Raw genomic sequence first — 15,171 nt, 5'->3', positions numbered from 1 at the left:
CAACAAAGGCAAATTACAGGGATTATCATCCTCTCGCCTAGCTCCTGCCTCGACTCTCCCGGGTTCTGTTCTAGAGAGGCCAAGGGCACGAAGAGGACAAAGTATCACAAAGTATGGTGGAAGTAGCCATTGAAAGAGAGAGAAGAGAGAAGACATTGTTAGATGGACACGGCCTGTCCGAAGCAACCGCAGTCTATGCCTCTTCAGCCTTCTTCTTCTTGGACTTCTTGCTGGGCTGTTGAGGGGGGCCCTGCTTGGTCTGGTGAACAATGAGGCGTGTCCAGCACTCGTCCTTGTCCCACTCGAAACCAGCGAGGTAAGGCTTGTCCAACTCATCGTCGGCCTAGAGCGGATGGAAGTCAGTATTATTGGAGAGAATGGGAGACATCTGATGGATCATCATCTTGGGCTACTTACCTTCTTCTTAAACTGCTTGTAGATTGCGTCCAGCGCATCCTTTATCGTGACGCCCTTCATATTGCGAGCGGTGACTTCGAGCCCTAGTGGGAAGTGCAGATCAATCTTCTTGACCGGGGGGTTGATCAGATGAAGTTTTAGGATATCCTTGTCCTCAATGGTCGATGGTGAGGTGTTCAATTTCCTGTTTACCCCGATTAGTCTCATGTCTTATGCAGATGTATATATATAGCAACGAGCATACCATCCAGTCTTCTGGGTTTCAATTGGAAGGGTAATCTCGATCTTCTTCTCCTCTACAAATTGATGAGTAGTTAGCAGGGGAGAACTTCAGGAACGCGATGCTCTATGTGATCTTAGAACGACTCTGGAAAGAAAGGACCCACCAAGTTCCTTGATGTTGTAGACACCCTCAGCATGGGAAGAGGTACGTCTGTGGGTTTTCTTGGCATCTTTGTCGGGGGCCTTCTCGTCCTTGGGGGATATCTCGATGGCCGAATCAATCTTGGTGAGTGGTTCAGACATGACTGCGGAATGTGGTGGCAGGAAGCAGTGAGTCTCTTAGTAGGAGCACTGATATACAGAATAGCTTGTTAGTTGTGTGTACTATTAAGGGGATGGATGATGTTCCTTTGGCCACTGAGGACACTCCAGTGGCAGAGGAGGGAAGGACCCGAGTGGTGACGTGGAATGACTACTCGAGCATTCTAGTGCTACTCTTAGATAGGAGAGTAGAACTTACCAGTAAGTGAGGTAGTAAGTAGTATGGGCAGTAAGTAGTATGGAATGGGAGGGAGAGAGTATCAAGTCAGTAGGATCCAACAAGATAGTAGAGAGAAGAAAGAAAGAAAGGAAAGGGAAGGAAAAGGAGGAGGAGGAGAAGAAGAAGAAGAAGAAGGGAAGGAAGAAAAGGGAAGGGAAAGGGCAGGTGACATGGATGGGCCAACCCAGAAATGGGGAGAACAAGAAGAAGAGGGAAGGAGCGGTTCACTTTGCTCTCACTTGCTACTTTGGGATGTGTCTCTGTCAGTTACTACTTAAGTTACCTGACGTATACCATACCATCGTGTTCCTTACCTGATACATCCCCATTATTCCATCCATACCATTCATACATGATGTAGATAGATACGTACGTACAGTCATATATACATACATACAGGCATGGGATGCATTGGACCAAGGGAGGACATTGAAGGAGTATTCTACAGCACGGGTGTACGTAAAGTTCAATTGCAAACTACTGCACAGCTACAGGGATTATGATGGGGACTGAATGGCTCAAATGATGAATAGAAGCGGGCCCTAAGCAATCAACCTGGATCGTATGTTCCCACAGTGAACAGGGGAGGAAGCCTGGATGGCGAGAGGAAGAGGAAGAGAGAAAGAGAAAATGCAGGCAGGGTGGAATGATGGGACGAGGAGGAGGATGATGTTGTTAGGATCTCCGCACCGGACGATGCATATCTACATCCGGACCATCACCTGATGGATGGTGGTTTCAAAGTGCCACCTCTCCCTCCCCACGCACACACACACACTCACACACCCATAACCCTCTCTCCATTTTCATTAATGAGACATCTAGTATTGAATTCTTAAGTAAGGTGTCAGATAAATTCCTCCAAGTAAGTAGATTAAAATCAATGAATGATGCACCCGGGGCAACCGGATCACACGAGCAAGCCTGACGTCGAGAGCTTCCGGGCGACGGTCCACTAAGGCTGCACCCCGCATTCCCGCCCGCTCCACTTGGTCTGCTTCTTTCGCCGTACTTTATTTTCTCTCCTTCGGTCGCTCTCCCGCCTGGCCCAATGATTTCCTTTTTCCTTCTCCCTGCACCTACCTGCGGTATCTTTGGTGGACCAGTCTCCAGGTAGTAGTATAGTCGTTGTAGTTTTAGTAGTGGCATACGGCACCCCCTCCCCACAGAACCAGCAGCCGTAATGAAGATCGAAAATGCGTCACCTTTCTCGTAACCACCAACTGACTTGAAGCGAATCAACCCCAGACGGAAAGACGGATGAAATGCATGACCTCATGGCGCCCATTTCCTTTCATTGTGCCAGACAATTGGCAGATGCCTTCCGTGGTACAGGTTGAACTGTAAATGCCCGCTCATGTAAGGTCTGTCATCCCCCCCGTGGCACGTGAGGTTCTTTGACATCCAAATCGCGAGGGCATCGAATGAAGGGATACCAGCCCTGGCCGAGACTAGACAAGCTCGAGGTTTGAGAGGAGTCTTGATGGGTGTGCCTGTCCAGGCCCCGGGACTGGACCAGTGGTGTGATGTCCCCCCCTGTAGGCTGTAGCCTGCCTACTACGTAGAGTAGGTAGGTAGGTACCTTCGAAAGTGAAACTGCACCCGAGACGGGGCTACAGCAATCGGCGATCATAAGGTGGTGGATTGCAGGTTATTGGCCATCCAACATTTTGACCGTGCAGGCTTGGGCGGGGTCCTACGAATCATAACGGGGGTCCACGCTGCATTTCCATATTGCCTGCAACACAACTACCAGCATCAGTCAACGATAGTGGGTGGCGACCCGTTGCAGGTCAGCTTTTCCCCCTCTCCCTTCCTCCCATGCTCGTAGCCAGTGTCCATTTTGTTGACGTTGATCGTTATGGGGTGCCAGTGTCGAGCAAATTCAACCAGTCTGCAAAGAGCTGAGGTCTCAACCGAACAGTCAGGGGATTAGTACTAGATTGTTGGCAAGGTATGTTGTTAAGCTGCCTGTATTTCTTATGTCTAGTATATAGTTCAGCAATCTCAGATGTGTGGAGACTAAATGTTGTAACTCCTTCATTGGTATAGCAGAAAAGAATCAAAGCGAAGGACTTGTCGAACTGCTGTTGAATATGCAGATGGTCCTGGGAGTGAATAAAGGGCATCTCACTGTCCTACCCACTACTTGGTACTAGTAGTAGGTAGTGACTATGTAGTACTACAGAGTGATTACCCAGGACGGAAAGGTGAGAGGGAAGCTCTCCCCCGGCTGACTCAGCAGTTTGTCTTGTTTGAAGGCGGTGAAGGGAAAGCCGCGAAGAAGATATTCGATTAATTATTGCCCATTTGGATGAGCGAGTTTCCATACAATCCAATCCATCTTCATCCCATTCCTTTTCGTGCAATTAGTGAATGCTGCCCGGGCTGTCAATCTAGTGCGCCTTTCGAAACATCCAAGCTTCACGCTCTTCGGTCAATTTGGCCGGTTGCGCCTCTATTCCGCGACCGCTTGGGTACAACACCACCACCCAGGTCTTGCTGCCTCTCCTCCCGCTTCCAGTCACGTCTGCTTTTCTCCTGGTTCGTCTCGCGTTGTGGATCCCCTCAAGGTCCCTGATAGTACAGCTTATCGCCTAATCGGTCAATACAGTGTAATACTTCGCCGCCCTAATGTCGCTTTTCGGTTCCGTCGGCGCCGCGACGACCTCAGCTGGTCAGACCAACACCACAGGTGATATCTCCAAGGATGTTGCCCTGAACCAACCTCCCGAGGACAGTATCTCGGACCTCCGCTTCTCTCCGGCTAGTGAACACCTAGCTGTCGCTTCATGGGACAAGAAGGTTCGCATTTACGAGATCAATGAGCAGGGCCAGAGTGAAGGTAAAGCTCTGTTCGAGCACGAGGCCCCCGTTCTGAGCTGTTGCTGGTCGCCGGTGAGCTCACCCTCATTCCCCTGTCGCAGTGTCTACAGTTAACTGATCTGGACTCTGTTGCTACCTAGGATGGTACGAAAGTTGTCGGAGCTGGCGCCGACAAAGCCGCTCGTATGCTCGACCTTGCGACCAATGCGACCACTCAAGTCGCCGCTCACGATGCGCCCATCAAATGCTGCCACATGATCCCAAATCCGGCCGGAGGAACCCCGCTACTTGTGACCGGCTCTTGGGACAAGACCATCAAGTACTGGGACTTGCGACAGTCGAACCCCATTGCCACGGTGGAGTGCCAGGAGCGTGTTTACACCATGGATGTCAAGGACAAACTTCTCGTGGTCGGCACCGCAGACCGCTACATCAACGTCATCAACCTCGAAAACCCCACCAAATTCTACAAGACCATGCAGTCTCCCCTCAAGTGGCAGACGCGAGTAGTCAGCTGCTTCTCGACTGCCACTGGCTTCGCCGTCGGCAGTGTCGAGGGCCGCTGTGCGATCCAGTATGTCGAGGACAAGGACTCCTCCAACAACTTCAGTTTCAAGTGCCACCGTGAGACTCCTCAGCGCGATGTCAACAACATCTACTCCGTCAACGCCATCTCCTTCCACCCCGTCCACGGCACCTTCAGCACCGCCGGCAGTGACGGTACCTTCCACTTCTGGGATAAGGACGCCAAGCACCGTCTAAAGGGATATCCCTCCGTGGGCGGTACCATCTCCAGCACCGCCTTCAACCGCAACGGCAACATCTTCGCCTATGCTGTCAGTTACGACTGGAGCAAGGGCTACTCCGCCAACAACCAGCAACTGCCCAACAAGGTCATGCTGCACCCTGTCAGCCAAGAAGAAGTGAAGCCTAGACCAAACAACCGGAAGAGGTAATGGAGTAGACCGGGAGAAGGCTATGTAGTTGGAAGGGATCTGCACATGGAGGCGTCGTGGAGGCCAAACCTTTCGATTTCAAATGGACTTTTGGCGGGGCTCATACATCTGGAGTATCATGCTTCGGTTATACATGGATTGGCTCGTCATGCTTTTTTCTTTTTTTCCTTTGTTTCATTTCCCCGTATCATGTACTCTTTTTGTTATTACTACTATTACTCTCTGGGAATGCATATGAGCGATTTATTCAGGTTAATCCTGTTGTCTATCCGGGGTCCTCTTGTCTGAAATGGAAGGAAGTCTACTGTAGCTGCTGGCGACGGGCGATACCCTTCGATCCATGTAACTGAATTGGGTAATGTTGTGGGTAGAGCCCACAGCAAGACCCTGGCACAGAAAAGACGGGAATGGATTGTATTGAAAACCCATGTTGAATTGTCGAATTTTGTTGAACTGAAACTATGCGGGATGATAACAAACGTGAAGCCAAAGCGAGACATCCAAAACCGAAAAAAACTACTGAAACTATCCATCCATCCGTCAATCAATCAGTCAGTCATCAACCGTTGCGCTCATTTCACCAACATCGTATCTCATATCGACTCCATTTTCACAAAAGTATGGTTTGCATACGTAGCAACGCAGTATCCCAAGACGAGAAGAAGAAAGAGGAAGAAAAAGTAGCTATAGATCATCAACGATCTATGATGACGAAGCCGGAAAACGAAAGGAAGTGGGAAGAGAGAAAAAAAAAAAACGCTCTAATCATCAGCACAGGATATCAAGGGAGTCCGCTAGTCGCTGCAACTCTATAGACGCTGTCTTCCGAGTCTTTTGACGGAATTGGGGAGCTGGGAATTCTATGTGATTTAAGAGGAGGGAATGGTGACCTGGGCCACGCCATCGGCGACCTTCTCGACGGCCTCGTCGGTCTTGCTATCGGTGGTGACCTCTACAGCCTGGGCGCCTCCCTTGGCGGAGGCTTCAACATTGCTGCCGGCGGCAGCGGCCTCAGCAGCCTTGGCCTTCTTCTCCTTCTTCTTAGCCTTAGCGGCATCCTTTGCAGCCTTCTTGGCCGCAGCCTTGGCCGCTTCCTCTTCCTTCTTCTGGCGGTCGGCCTGGGAACCACCGAACATCTCGCGCCACTCGTCGGCCTTCTTGGGGTCGATACGAGAAAACAGGTACTTGGCCTTGCCGATCTTGTGACCCGGCTTGATGGCAGTCGGCTTCCAGCCGTCCTTGATGTCCTCCAGAGAGGGGATCAGGCCGAACGGCACGTCGAGCTGCTCGTTGATAGCCTTGGAGGTGGCGGGGAGGTAGGGAGAGAAAACGCTGGCCAGGAGATGGATCAAGTTGAGCACAGTACCGACGACCGCGGCAGCACGCTCGGGCTCGTTGGCAATCAACGAGTTATCAAGGCGGTTGGCCTGGATCAGACCGTTTCCGGCTTCGGCCAACTTCATCGCACTCACCACACCAGCGCGGAGGTGTGCAACCTCCATCTCTTCAACGTACTGTCTGAGAGTAGCCGTGACTTCGTCCAAGGTAGGCTGGAAACTCTCGGGGACAGTGAACTCGGGAACGACCGAGCCGTAAGATGCCGTAACAAGCTTGATGACACGGTTGACAAGGTTTCCCAGCTTAGCCAGCAGCTCGCTGTTGTTGCTCTCAACGAAGGAGCGCCATTCGAACTGGGTATCACCAGTCTCGGGACGGTTCTTCAGGAGGTAGTAGCGCCACACATCCGGGGGCACACCCGTCTCCTTGGCGCTGGTACCAAAGACACCAATACCTCTAGACTTGCTGAACTTGCCACCCTCGTAGTTCAGGTACTCCGTGGTGCTCAGGTGGTGAAGCATAGTCCACTTCTCCTTGGTTCCCAGCTGAGAACCGGGGAAGATGACACTGTGGAAGGGAACGTTATCCTTGCCCAGGAACTGATACAGCTGGACATCCTCCGGGTTCCGCCACCAGAGCTCCCAATCGGGGGTATAGTTGGCCGTGATGGAGGGGTAACCAATGCAAGCCTCAAACCAGACATAAAGCACCTTGCTCTCGAATCCCTCCAGAGGCACCGGGACACCCCACTTCAGGTCTCTGGTGATACCGCGGTCCTTCAGACCTTCCTTCAACCAAGACTCGGTGATGACACGCGAATTCTTAGGCCAATCGCCCTTTTCGATGGCATTCTTAGACCATTCTTCAATCTGAGGCTGGAGCTTGTCGAGGAGAAGGTGGATGTGTTTCGTAGAGCGGCGGACGGGGGTGGCTCCATCAAGCTTGCAGCGGGGATTGATGAGGTCGAAGGGATCCAAGAGGTGACCGCACTTATCGCACTGGTCACCACGAGCATCGTCGTAGTGGCACCGGGGGCATTCACCTTCCACGTAACGATCCGCCAAGAAAGATCCATGTGTCTCACAGAAGGGCTGTTCCGCCGTCTTCTCCGTCAGATAGCCGTTCTCGTAGAGCTTCTTGAAGATGGCCTGGGAAATTTCGGTGTGTTGCTGGGTCGGGGTGCGTCCGAAGTGATCGAAGCCAATCTCAAACCATTCGTACACCTGCTGGTGGATCTTGTTGTACTTGGCGCACAGCTCCTCCGGGGTCACCTTCTCCTCCAAAGCCTTGGTCTCGGTTGCCGTTCCATACTCATCGGTACCACAGATGTAGAGTGTTTGATGTCCGCAAGCCTTGTGGAATCTGAAGAAGTGGGTGTTAGCATTGTGGGAATGGAATTAATGAGAGAGCCTGCGAACAGGAGCCAGACAAAGGGAGCAATTGGGGATGGGGGGGGGGGGGCAAAGGAAGCAGAATGGATAGATAGTACCTGGCAAAGACATCAGCACTGAGAACGGAACCAACAATGTTACCCAAGTGAGGCACGTTGTTGACGTAGGGCAAAGCACTGGTGACCAGGATATTGCGCTGGCCCTTCTTGGGCAAGATCTTAGAGTCGGAAGCCATGATGGAATTGGAGGCGGATGGCGGGGAATTGGACTATCAGCGGGATGGAGGGGTAGAAATGTTGCAACTTTTTCGCGGGTGCGGATGATTCATCGCTTCATCGCTTTCGGCCGCTTCTCTCCGCACTTTTTTTGGGCGCTTCCCTTTCATATCATCTCATCTCCTACTGTTCCATTCCTTTGCCCCCACTCCACTGCTGCAACTAATTGCAGATTCTTAGATACCACTGTCGTGTTCTCTACTCTATTACCGTCTTATCTCTCATTCCTTCCCTCCCGTGCCTATCTCTTTATCCATCTTGAATCGCAATCATGGAGAACAATAACCTACTTGAGAGTCTGCTCGACCTGGAGGAAGAATTCTACCAAGAAGGCTACGATCTGGGTGCAGCGGATGGTGCACAAGCCGGGTATACAGAGGGTAGTGTGTTTGCTGTCGAGAAAGGATTCGAGAAGTTCCTCGAACTGGGAAGACTATATGGCAAAGCCCTGGTTTGGTCTCAACGGCTTGCAGATTCGCAGCTGTCGGGAAACCCCGAGTCCAATGGCCAGATCAACGGAGCTCCGGAGACTGATCACAAACAGGAAGAACCTTCCTTGTTGGATCCCGCCATTTGCAAGGAAATGTCGAGCCTTTCATCTAGCTCCAGGCTAGCCAAGAACATCGAGATCCTGCTGGAACTGGTAGACCCCGCTTCCCTGCCTATGGTGAACACGGAGGAAGCGGTGAATGATGTAGATGAGCGCATGAAAGGCGCTGCTGTTAAAGCCAAGTTGATTCAGCGTGCCGTGGGCGAGAGGGAAGACAACTCGGATATACATCCCGATGCCAAAGATCTCCCGGTGTCTGGCGATGGCACTGGCAGCATTGAAGATATTAGTTCCCTGAACATCCGGCATTAGTGGATGACCTGCTTTCTTATTTTTTTCAATGGGAAGGATCTGCTTGGGGGTAAACAGACACTCTGCTTCTTTTGCAGCATCTCCCTCGGCCCTCCCCTCGGTCGTTCTCCGATTTACAGGTCACCAGAACCTGCTTGCTCATTTTCCGCAAGCCTGGGAACTTATCCGAAAACCAGACTGCCGAGACATACTAAGCCGCTCCGCAATATTGAGAATGGCTTGTCTTGGGGGAGAAGTCCCCGGAGGGGCGATGATCGTGCCCCAAACTCGTTTGTACCCCACACTAAGAGGAGGGTTTCCAGTTACCGCATCCGTCCAACAATCGCCCCTAAGACCTCAAACCCCCCCGAGGCAAGCCCCCCATGTATGCTTGGGATCAAACTGGCTTGGATAGAAATCGGGATCATCCCGTTGATTACTCCTTCCTCTTTCCAATTACCCGTGCCATCTTCCGATGGATGGTCTACAAATATCACTGTATAGCCCACCGGGGGATCTGTTGATCGGAATGAAAGGCTGTATCTGGGCCTTCCTTGATCTCTTCGAAACGTCGACTTGACGGAACTTATATATGGATTTACAATTCACAATGGAAAATCTCCTGCTGTTACTCGCATCTTTCACGGGCAGTCTCGTCCAAGCCCAGACTGGCGTTACCCATCCCATCTCAGAAGAATGTGGCCCTTCGGTTGTCTGCGTCAATCACTATGCGAATGTGCTTCCGTGAGTCCCTCGTAAATCCCAGCTGCTGAATCGCCCGGGCAGCCATTGACGCTCAGAATAGCTACCACTTCTTTCGCAATGTAAGCACAATGGACGCCGTTACGACCTTCGGTGATACCACCGTAGCCAACGGCACAGTCCTGCAAGACGTTAAGACCGCGGATTTCATTGTGTATAACAAAGAGAAAGGACTCGATATCCTAGGCTCGAACCCGAGCTACGAATATGTTTTTGCCGTGAACGATGCGGTGCATGAAGCCCCTGTCTACGTGGCATCGCAGAACAAACTGTACCTCTCGCAGCTCGCGCCGCCGCCAGGCTATCTTCCGCAGCTGGTTATCGATCTCAACCAGGATCCCCCAACATTATCCGAATACCTCTCCGATCCACCAGTCTATGCTCCCAATGGCGGCACGTTCCATGAAGGCAAAATCATATGGGGCGCATCGGGCGGCAATAGTTCAATTGGCGGGACTGAACAACGCATCTCCCTCAGAACCTTAGATCCAGAGACAAATAAAACAACGAGCCTGGTCAACAATTACTTTGGATACTACTTCAACACCATTGACGACATTGCCGTGCATCCCAAGACTGGCGATATCTGGTTCACAGATCCACGTAAGCTCTTACCACCTACCATGTGCCATGTGGAAATCGCTAATTGATATACCCCGATGTACAGAATACTCCTGGTTCAACGATATCACAGACACCCCTCCTCAGCTTCCCTGCGCCAGTTACAGATATAACACTTCTTCTGGGGCCGTGGTAGTTGTGGACGACTCAATCGGTCAGCCCAACGGGATCGCTTTCACTCCAGATGGATCTATCGTATACATCAGCGATACTGCGGCAGTCAGCGCTCCTATTGATCCCAAATATGGCCATCCGGGCAGTACGTTTAATACCACGCATCGGCGGTATGTAAAACCTGGACCTGATATGTTCGAAGACGCGAAAGGTGACTAACTCATCTCTTTTATTCTTCTATAGGACCATCTATGCATTTGACGTGAGTGGGGATGGTGCCCACGCTTATAACAAACGGGCCATTTATCTGGCACCAGGCTTTGTCCCGGATGGACTGAAAGTGGCAGCGAATGGGTACATTCTGACGGGATGTGGTCGAGGTGTCGATGTTCTTGACCCTTCTGGGGAGCTGCTCTTGACGATTCAAACCAATTACACGGTCCAGAATTTTGCCTGGACGGGGCCGGAGCTGAAGACGCTGTGGTTGATGGGCAATGGAGGGATCAGTAAAGTCGAATGGAACCTGCCCGGCCAAGTGTTGAAATAGACGATAGGTGATCAGTGCGATTTCCCCTTGCTATCTAATGTCTCATTACGAATAAGCCAGTAACAAAGGCTACGATTGAACGATGCCTTCTGCATTGATTTCTCAACATAGCACTTTGGCCAACAATGTAACTTTTAGATAGATTTCCTAACTGAATCCCGTACCGTCATGACAAGAAGTATGTACGCATAAATTCTATCGTAATTTGCATTCATCCGCAGCTGCCAACTATACTTGCAGCTTATTGTTCCAGACCACGGGTGGCCATGGCAAGGGCACCTTCCTTGGTCTGGTGGCCACCAATGAAGCCACTGGCGTGAACGAAAACGGCACCCTCGGGAACCTTGGGCTTTCCAGATTTCTCAGCCTCCGCGGCCATAACACCGTCGAGATCGGCGTCGCGGACACCCCGCCACGCCTCGGGAAGAGGCTTGCGGGACACGAAGCTACCCTCGTTTACAGAGACGCACTGCACACGCCACTTCGAATCTTCTGCTGCACTCTCGGGGTACAGAACATAGTAAGCCTCCTCATCAGGGTTGGTTTCCTCTGATCCAGAGGCTTCCTTCTCGAAGTTGTAGAGGTGCTCCTTCCAGGGGACACCACCCTGGGGCAGGACGATGATCCGGCCGGACGGGTGAACGTCCCGACGGGAACGGTAAGCAGCGCCTACGGTGGTCCGCGCAGGCAGCCAGGAGGAAACGGCATGGTGCAACTTGCGAGCAAAGACGTTGCCAATGAATGTGCTGGCTCTGGCAAACAGACTATCCTCGTCCTGAGGCTCGCCGGGAGGGCAGGTGGGATCCGGGTTGTTCATGTCACCCACCACGGAGGTGATGGTGATCCCGCCATCCTTGAAGCGCTTCTGGATGTTGGCAGCGGAAACAGCAGCGGGGTCGTAGACAGAGACACCATTATCGTTGGCATCAATGGCTTCAATGAAATCGGTGTAAAGCTTCTCGTACAGAAGAGTCACATCCTCATGGTCCACGGGCAACGAGGTGTGCTGGGCGATGATGGCCCGACCGAAGTGCATATATACCAAGCCCGCGGAGGAGAGCTTGGTGTTGTGGTTGGGGAAAGTGGTTGCGAAAGTGCGCTGGTGATGATCATAGCGGTTGCTGGCAGCATCGTACTCTCCGCCCACGTCGACGACGGTGTGGCAGGTAGCTAACTGAGCGGGGTCTCTGGTCCGGAGGAGGGGAGAGGAGGAGTATGTGGGCAGAAGACGGAGGAGATAGACAGCAAGAGCCTCATCGGCGTGGAAGTGACCGCTGCGCAGGGAAAAGAGGAAGAGTCAGCACATCGCAAATCTATGAATGGAGGGGAAGTCGGGGAAGAAGCTTCTGCGCGTACTCACTTGTGAGTTCCAATCAAGGGAGAGGAGGTCTTGACTTTCTTTGCAGCAGTTTCGGCCATGGTGAAGAATCGACGCCAGCGGAGCATATACTAAATAGAAAAGCAGAGAAGAGTGAAAGATGAAGATGAAGATGAAAGAGGTTCAAGAAATGGTTAATAGTAAAGTACTACTAGGTAATCGAAATACTACAGTAAGTTACCTTTTGGAGAAAGAACCAGTCTATGAGGGGTCTGGATTGGGGAACGGTTTGGTATCTGCGATTTGTGATTGGTTGACTGGAAGAACAGCGCCTTCCACAAGAGGAAAAGACCTGGGCGAGTTTGCAACTGCCGCTTGACTTCATCGGGCGGCTCTTTAGGGCTTTTATCGCAAGGGCTTAACGGAAGCATGTGAAAGAGAGGGGAAGAACTAATCCTGAAGAGGAAATCCGTGTATGTAATCAGCTGGATTTACGTACTGTATGCTGTATGTATGCTGTATGTTTTGTTAGATATCCTGAAGGATTCATTCAGCCAGCTTCGATCTTCTTCCGTTGATATTCATTTCTTCAACCATCTCCACCAGTTTGGGCATCATCTTTTCCTTCCTGCTACTTCTTTCTTTTTTTATTTTCCCCTTCTGACCGCTACTTGCAGCCGACTAAGCATCTGGACCAGCTCCACCGCCTTCCGTTCTACGCTAAAACGGGTGGAGTGGATTTGGTGTTATTATTATTATTATTATTACTATTGCGACTATCGTCGAATTGCCCACCTAAACTCGGTCTGCGCCCCCCGGCTTCATTGCCCCTTTCCTGGTTTTTGTGCCTCTACTTTCTGTCCATCCCGAGTCGCTGCGGCTGTTAAGCTTTTGCGCCTCTGCCAGTGGCTCTGTCCCGAGAAAAAAAGAAAAAGCGAATCTGTCCAGCGATCGGTTGGCGTGTCTGACACTATTTATCCTTTGCACGTGCCACAACCAGTTCAAGCCCAGTCCCATCCCATCATCATCATCCATCATCATATTCCGTCCCGCTTAAGTGATAAGATCAAAATCTTACATCGCCTGGAAAGAAGAGGGAAAGTTTTTCTATTTCTTCATAGACCCAGCTAGCATCGCCCAGCGAGCTCAAAACCCAGTCTAGAATTCGGGAAATCGGGCTTCATGTATCCTTAATTCAGGATTTCGTCACTCTCTCGCGCTTCCACCCCAAGATTAATTCTTGGAGGCTGTCTAACCTATCAAGTTGACACCGCGTCCGTCCGTACCTGCTCGCTCTATCCTCCAGCATATTTGACCCTCCCCGTGCCTCATCTGCTTCTCTCGCGCGCATCCCCTGTCCAGTAGCCCTGGGCCATATTGTCCGATGTGGCTCTTCCGCGCCCTTTCGTCGGCCGTCTTTCTGGCCGTCACCGTCTCTTCCATTCCCCTCGCCTTTGATGTGGGTGGGAAAACATGCGGTCTGGCCTATTCCTTGTCCCTGGCCACCTTCTACTTCCTATTTTCGCTTCTGCGCCTCACTACGCCTGATCGGTCATGGCTCCGCTCCTCCCTGATCGTCGTCATTAGCTCGACGCAATGGCTCATTATTCCGATCCTGCTTATCTGGTCGCTGAACCGCTTCTCGATCGATACCGATAATGCTGGCTCTTGGGTGGAGCGGACCTTTACGGGCAAGAGAGCCCACGACTCGTCGATCCAGGAGTGGCTGTTTGGACCTGATGGGCTGGTGGAATCAGTGACTATCGGGAACTGGGATAAATTGCTGAGATGGTCGACCCCGGTTTTCCAGCTGGTGGAAGGATTCTGCAGCTTATTGGTCATCCAGGCTGCAGGGCAGATTACCCGCTGGCTTGTCAACCGTGGTGGGCGAAGCGATAGTTGGATGGTATGTCCACGTCACTCCATAGCCCACATTGGCAGGATGCCTATTTGCTAATTCGTGCTTCGCTAGATCGGTCTCCTGGTACTCTCCGCCTCCATCATATCGAGCTCGGTATACTTCCTGTGGCGGGTCCTCCAATTCCCCGAGATCTCAAATGTTGATGCCGCTTTGATCGGGGTATCCATCACCTGTGCCGTGATCCTCTGCGCGTGGGGCATTGGCAGTGGGCGAGGAAACCCAGTAGAAAGTTCTCTACTGTTCGCGTACATCGTTCTCTGCATCTACCAGATTTTCACTGATTACCAGCCATCGCATCCTATGGAGCAAGTACCTTCCCCCGCTCAAGCCGGGGACTTCCCGCCGCTTCCTCCTATTATCATGGCTTCCTACACGACCCTGATGCACGCCTTGTCCACCTTGCCCTCCATCATCCACGCCGCCTTCAACGTTATCACGGCAGTGTTCGGTGCCGTCACCCCTTCCGTATTGATCTCGCTCACATATCGAATCCTGGTTCTGTACGCATCGACTCGCATCATACCCGCCGTCCGCGAAGCGGGTGCCCGAGCTCTTTCCCAAGAAGCCTCGTTGGACGACTCCGATGCGGCGGGCCAATTCTTGGGCGTACTAAGCTACTTCTCTCCGTCCATCCTCATCGCCGTGTACACCAGTCTCCTGATGCAGCATTTCGCTTCTACCTCTCAAGCAATGGGTGGCAGTGGCGAGTGGTGGAGCACCCAAGGAGCCGGTGGTGGAAACCTTTGGCGGTGGGCCAACCTCGCCGGCACCATGGCCTTGTACGCTGTCGAGTTATACCTCGGTGAGAACGACGATCTGGACTCCGGACTCGCTGGTCACTGGAAGACCGACTGAATGGAGCCGTTAAAAATCTAGATGCAACATTCTAGCATCTTGTCGACGTGGACTGCGGAGATACCGCAGCCTTCGTCGAAATCGCTTGGCTCTTCATTTACAACTATCGAGCCGGACACGGACGCCTTTCGAAGCCTACAGCTGAGGCTACTATTGCCCGGATTCTTCGACTTTTCAGGCTAGACTATGCCAGGCACCTAAAGCATGCTTTTCGCCAGAGCTTCTA

At 51.9% G+C, this 15,171-nt stretch overlaps 9 protein-coding genes across 9 annotated transcripts; 5 read left to right on the top strand and 4 right to left on the bottom strand.

Annotated features, from left to right (window-relative positions):
• Positions 1-111: 111 nt before the first annotated feature.
• On the bottom strand, positions 112-1,240 carry BO87DRAFT_96750 (uncharacterized protein). Its single transcript, XM_025629704.1, has 5 exons — positions 1,160-1,240; positions 804-990; positions 662-686; positions 418-601; positions 112-343 (listed from the first exon to the last, which is right to left on the bottom strand). The coding sequence occupies exons 2-5, from the start codon at positions 940-942 to the stop codon at positions 194-196; spliced, it is 498 nt and encodes a 165-aa protein (XP_025478211.1). The 5' UTR covers positions 943-990; positions 1,160-1,240; the 3' UTR covers positions 112-193.
• On the top strand, positions 1,199-1,693 carry BO87DRAFT_387936 (uncharacterized protein; the record flags this gene model as incomplete). The annotated part of the gene is made up of 4 exons (XM_025624836.1): positions 1,199-1,442; positions 1,542-1,549; positions 1,580-1,635; positions 1,675-1,693. The coding sequence occupies 4 exons, from the start codon at positions 1,199-1,201 to the stop codon at positions 1,691-1,693; spliced, it is 327 nt and encodes a 108-aa protein (XP_025478210.1).
• A 762-nt stretch (positions 1,694-2,455) lies between these two features.
• BO87DRAFT_398173 (uncharacterized protein) lies at positions 2,456-3,022 on the bottom strand (the record flags this gene model as incomplete). Its single annotated transcript, XM_025625354.1, has 3 exons — positions 2,456-2,640; positions 2,848-2,918; positions 2,964-3,022. 3 exons carry the CDS (start codon positions 3,020-3,022, stop codon positions 2,456-2,458), a joined length of 315 nt encoding a protein of 104 aa, XP_025478209.1.
• A 487-nt stretch (positions 3,023-3,509) lies between these two features.
• On the top strand, positions 3,510-5,234 carry sonA (putative nuclear pore complex protein (SonA)). Its single transcript, XM_025623646.1, has 3 exons — positions 3,510-3,724; positions 3,795-4,078; positions 4,147-5,234. Exons 2-3 carry the CDS (start codon positions 3,815-3,817, stop codon positions 4,960-4,962), a joined length of 1,080 nt encoding a protein of 359 aa, XP_025478208.1. The 5' UTR covers positions 3,510-3,724; positions 3,795-3,814; the 3' UTR covers positions 4,963-5,234.
• A 139-nt stretch (positions 5,235-5,373) lies between these two features.
• Positions 5,374-7,968, bottom strand: BO87DRAFT_337521 (methionine--tRNA ligase MES1). Its single transcript, XM_025620559.1, has 2 exons — positions 7,790-7,968; positions 5,374-7,662 (listed from the first exon to the last, which is right to left on the bottom strand). The coding sequence occupies exons 1-2, from the start codon at positions 7,924-7,926 to the stop codon at positions 5,832-5,834; spliced, it is 1,968 nt and encodes a 655-aa protein (XP_025478207.1). The 5' UTR covers positions 7,927-7,968; the 3' UTR covers positions 5,374-5,831.
• A 45-nt stretch (positions 7,969-8,013) lies between these two features.
• On the top strand, positions 8,014-9,114 carry BO87DRAFT_96862 (Yae1 family protein). Its single transcript, XM_025629705.1, has one exon. The coding sequence runs from the start codon at positions 8,238-8,240 to the stop codon at positions 8,826-8,828; it is 591 nt and encodes a 196-aa protein (XP_025478206.1). The 5' UTR covers positions 8,014-8,237; the 3' UTR covers positions 8,829-9,114.
• A 47-nt stretch (positions 9,115-9,161) lies between these two features.
• BO87DRAFT_407810 (SMP-30/gluconolactonase/LRE family protein) lies at positions 9,162-10,929 on the top strand. The gene is made up of 4 exons (XM_025626103.1): positions 9,162-9,551; positions 9,613-10,172; positions 10,237-10,474; positions 10,548-10,929. The coding sequence occupies exons 1-4, from the start codon at positions 9,400-9,402 to the stop codon at positions 10,849-10,851; spliced, it is 1,254 nt and encodes a 417-aa protein (XP_025478205.1). The 5' UTR covers positions 9,162-9,399; the 3' UTR covers positions 10,852-10,929.
• BO87DRAFT_337511 (MYG1 family protein) lies at positions 10,914-12,409 on the bottom strand. The gene is made up of 2 exons (XM_025620558.1): positions 12,212-12,409; positions 10,914-12,125 (listed from the first exon to the last, which is right to left on the bottom strand). Exons 1-2 carry the CDS (start codon positions 12,295-12,297, stop codon positions 11,093-11,095), a joined length of 1,119 nt encoding a protein of 372 aa, XP_025478204.1. The 5' UTR covers positions 12,298-12,409; the 3' UTR covers positions 10,914-11,092.
• Positions 12,410-13,427: 1,018 nt separating this feature from the next.
• On the top strand, positions 13,428-15,047 carry BO87DRAFT_96581 (ICE2 family protein). Its single transcript, XM_025629701.1, has 2 exons — positions 13,428-14,075; positions 14,142-15,047. Exons 1-2 carry the CDS (start codon positions 13,554-13,556, stop codon positions 14,943-14,945), a joined length of 1,326 nt encoding a protein of 441 aa, XP_025478203.1. The 5' UTR covers positions 13,428-13,553; the 3' UTR covers positions 14,946-15,047.
• The last annotated feature ends 124 nt before the right edge of the window (positions 15,048-15,171 follow it).

This window comes from Aspergillus neoniger (genome assembly GCF_003184625.1).
Source record: "Aspergillus neoniger CBS 115656 unplaced genomic scaffold BO87scaffold_22, whole genome shotgun sequence".
NCBI lineage: Eukaryota > Fungi > Ascomycota > Eurotiomycetes > Eurotiales > Aspergillaceae > Aspergillus > Aspergillus neoniger.
Note: the sequence above shows the minus strand (reverse complement) of the source record. Positions and strands in the feature narration are given on the sequence as shown.